The sequence below is a fragment of the Salvia splendens genome, chromosome 8, assembly GCF_004379255.2.
Source record: "Salvia splendens isolate huo1 chromosome 8, SspV2, whole genome shotgun sequence".
In the NCBI taxonomy this organism is placed as follows: Eukaryota; Viridiplantae; Streptophyta; class Magnoliopsida; order Lamiales; family Lamiaceae; genus Salvia; species Salvia splendens.
The window spans coordinates 7,731,138-7,735,155 of record NC_056039.1 but is presented as its reverse complement, the minus strand read 5'-3'; the positions used below and the strand labels follow the sequence as shown (position 1 = coordinate 7,735,155).

General features: G+C 41.6%; 1 protein-coding gene across 1 annotated transcript; it reads left to right on the top strand.

Annotated features, from left to right (window-relative positions):
• The first annotated feature begins 1,114 nt into the window (after positions 1–1,114).
• On the top strand, positions 1,115–1,627 carry LOC121745685 (eukaryotic translation initiation factor 4B3-like). The gene has a single exon (XM_042139658.1). The coding sequence runs from the start codon at positions 1,115–1,117 to the stop codon at positions 1,625–1,627; it is 513 nt and encodes a 170-aa protein (XP_041995592.1).
• The last annotated feature ends 2,391 nt before the right edge of the window (positions 1,628–4,018 follow it).

The following is a 4,018-nucleotide window of genomic DNA, read 5'->3' as shown; positions in this document are numbered from 1 at the left end:
ACTTTCTAGATACTATTCAATAATGGTTGCAACTAATGCCACCAATGATGAATTGGCAAAAAAATTTAGAAGATTCGCCGATTCTCAAGAATTTCATAGAAATGAAATTCATAAATTTACAAGTTAATTTCTAAAGAATAAATTTATTATGGAACCCAACTTGATTTGGGCTCAATTTGTTTCCTTTCAGGCTCAGTTGACTCAGTTTGCATGTTGATTTGTTATGATTTGCATTTAGGATCGATTTCTGGTTTGTTCCTATAGATTTCTGAGTTGTTCGAATTGGGTTGAGTTTGATTTGAATCGTTGCATATCAAATTTGGTCTGCACCGATCGAATTGAGGCAATGTCGCAATGATGGTTTATCTATTTGAGCTTCTTCTGTTCCTTCTTTTTTTTTTGGTTCAATTCCTTTTCTTCTTTTCAGCTTATTAATTTGTTGTGATTTGAATTATGGATTGATTTCTGCAGGTTGTTATTCAGGAGAGATTGGGTTAAGTTTTTTATATCTTAATTTTTGAATAATTGGGCGAATTGTTGTTGATCGAATCACTCGATTTTTGTTTGATTCTTTCCATTATGGACCAAATAATCATAACTGGTGTTTAAAATTGACTATTTATTTGTTTTGCCAAAATTTGACGGTATTTTTTCATTTTGGGACTCATGTTAAAATGCATATAGTATACAATCCATAACTAAAGTCAATTCTACATTATTAGATCTTAAAATGAATTGATATGATTAAAGCTTACGGATTTCAATAAATAGTAGATAAAACATTAACAAAATGGTAAAATAGTCAATATCTTATAATATATTACTCCCTCCGTCCCTCAAAATTCGTCCCGGTTTGACCGGGCACGGGTTTTAAGGAGTAGTTTGACTTTGTATTAAATGAAGGAATGTAGTGGAGTTTGGGTCCCACATGATGCTATTCTTTTATTGTTGTTTAAATGAGGTGTGATTAAAAAATTAATGTGATTATAAAAATCTGTGATTAAAAAAGTAATGCGAAATTAATGTGATTACATAATTAATGTGATTAACTAATTAATGGGAGAGACAGAGAGAGAAAATAAATCGGAGAGAGAGAAATCGAGAAGCAGCAATCATGGCGGCTACGGTGAAGACAGCGTGGGCGAAGCCAGGCGCGTGGGCTCTGGACGCGGAGGAGAACGAGTCGGAGCTCCTCCAGCAGCAGGAGGAAACGGTGGTGGCGCCAAACGGCCACTCCGAGTCGGCGGATTTCCCGTCCCTGGCTCTGGCGAAGACTAAGAAGAAAAAGAAGCAGGTCCTCACACTCCAGGAATTCTCGACCTACAGCACTGCGAAGCCGGCGGCCTTCCAGGCGAAGGGGTTGACGACGGACGAGCTGATGGCTCTCCCGACGGGTCCGCGAGAGCGGACGACGGAAGAGCTCGATCGGAACAAGCTAGGAGGGGGATTCAGATCCTATGGCGGCGGGATGAGGGATGAGCAGCCGCGGCGCCATGGGAGTTTCAATCGGGAGTCGAATCGCGAATTGGCGCCGTATAGGGCTGATGAGACTGCTAATTGGGCGGCGGGTAAGAGGTCTTCTGCTGGTAGTGGGTTTGAGAGGAGAGAGAGAGGGACCAGAGTGTAAATATCGTGAATATGGAGTAGTATAAAGATATGTCCATTTTTAGTAAGTTTGAACTGGGGCGAATTTTCAGGGACGGACCGAAATGGTAAACTGGGACGAATTTTCAGGGACGGATGGAGTAATAATTTTCAATGATTTTTTTATCAACATAATGTATTAAAAATATGAACACAGTGACATGAGAATCTCAACACAAGTACTAGAAAATATCAACACAGTTTTATTGATATTGTATATGAATTATATTGAGATTGTTTGATGCATTTGTTGATATAAAATATGTCAATCAACATATACGAAAATTGAAATAAAAATTATAAAATTTCATCATCCGATCATCGTTGGAACATATACAATTGAGATTTTGTTAGAATTCTTATGAAATTACCTTTAATTTGATATATTTTTCAAAAAAAATAATTTAAATAGAAAGAATCACGTAAATTCAATATTTTAAGGAGACAGAAAGTGATTAATTTTAACAAGCATATATAAGAATTGACATTAATACCCTTTAAGTTTATTTAATAATTTTTTAAATTTAAAATAGAATTTATGTGCTATTATTTCAACCACTAGAGAAGCAGCAGGCGGCGGAGGTGGAGCAGCAGGAGGTCGGAGGTGATGACGACGACTGAGTTGTTAGTAGTTTGGATAACCACCACGCTTGTTCCATGGCCGACTTCAGCAGGGTGTTAAGGATCTAATTCATCAACGTCGAGTTCCACTTACAATCAAGAAACGAGTGCCGAAGTTATCGAGCGCCCAACGCGTTGGGTCGGCGATTGCTCCAGCGGTGGGCGGCTGAGCGCGAGAATGATCTCGTCGGCAGCCTTAAGAAGGTTTCATGTATTGATTGAATAATTGACTCCATATTATGAAAGACTCCACACATATTATAAATATGTGTGGATACAAAAAGGATATGCTAAATCCCTATAATATCTAAACAAAATAATATAATTAAAAAAGGATCTAAACAAAATATGAAAAAGAGGCTCGTATCAACTCCCCCACGGTTAAAATCCACCTTGTCCTCAAGGTAGGAACCACAACACAATGACGATCTTCGCGAAGATATGCTTTGGCGAGGCAGCCCCTCCTGGATCAAATGCACAAGATTGTTGTTTTGCACTCCAATAACCTACTATCTCATGTCCAATGTAGACATACTTAATAGCAAATGGTCTCTTGTTTCAGCCATAACATAGCTAAATCCAATGCTTGAGTCCGTAGTATTAAGCTTTTCCTGCTCCATATTTGTGTCTTTAAGACAACCAAATCCCGTGATCATCGGCTGATTCCCTGAAGCAGTTTTCCCAATAATCCATTTATTGGACAAAATTGACTTGATCTCTCCTTTTGGTGTGGAAGACTTCCCTCTATGCTGCACGACAATATTAATCCCATCGGGGCTGCACGGCGGCGAGATTGTAGCTTGTGGGGACAGGATAGCGGCAACGGCAAGTGGCGAGCTGGTATATGGACTATGGTGGAGATGGAGATGCGAGAAGCATTGGGACTCAGCGGCGTGGGGCGGGGCAGGTAGCGTCCCTGTTGCTGTTATACTCACATGTCCTACCCCATTCTCATCGTCACTTAGGTCCTCTTCAAGGTTGTACTTTTGTATCTCAAAAGCAGCCTTGTCGTCCTCAACGAGGCTTAGACTCTCCATCCTCTCGATTTTGCTCTGCTTTTCAGGATGCATACTTAAATCCTTTTCTTTCGACTCCAAACTAGAATCAAAAGCTTCAGGTTTCATCTCTTTCTCGATCAGCCTCAGAAAAGTGTTGTTGACCTCATCTTCTCTTTTGGTAATAGAGTCATTCTCTTTCCTTATCTCTTTTTGATTCCACACATTACTAAGTACTATCAACTTCTCTTCCATCTTCTCTTCACCACCGTGCGAATCAATTTTCCACTCCTTTTTCCTTGAGCTTGAGACACCCGCTTGCGGTTGACGAGGAGAGGCGCATAATGGAGCTTTCATGGACATCGATAGCAAGGGCTCGATGCGGCGGCGTAGGGCAGAAGCTCAATAGTCGATGTTGTACTTGGCTGCTGTAGCTGACGATCTGACGGAGTCAGCTGTGGCGGATGTTCTGGCAACGCGGGAGCGCGAATCTTTCCAACACGGCGATCGGATGTTTGGGAGGGCAGATCCCAGCAAGTCTTGTTTTTCGCATGCAGAAACGGCTGCTGGTGCGATTCTGACGAAGTCCAACCCGAGTTTGGGCTTTGGCGAGCGCAATGCGGCTGTCGGAGTGGCCGTTTCTGCTCCGCGAACTGAACCCCAGAGGTGAAGGCGTTGCACGGAGGCCGGTAGTCGCTGAGCACTCCAGGTTGTTCCCAGTCTGAACACGAATACGGATGCGGGCCGTACGTCTCTGG

What these genes read in the sequence shown, in the direction of transcription:
- LOC121745685 (XM_042139658.1), top strand. Translation starts at nt 1,115, where the DNA reads ATGGCGGCTACGGTGAAGACAGCGTGGGCGAAGCCAGGCGCGTGGGCT.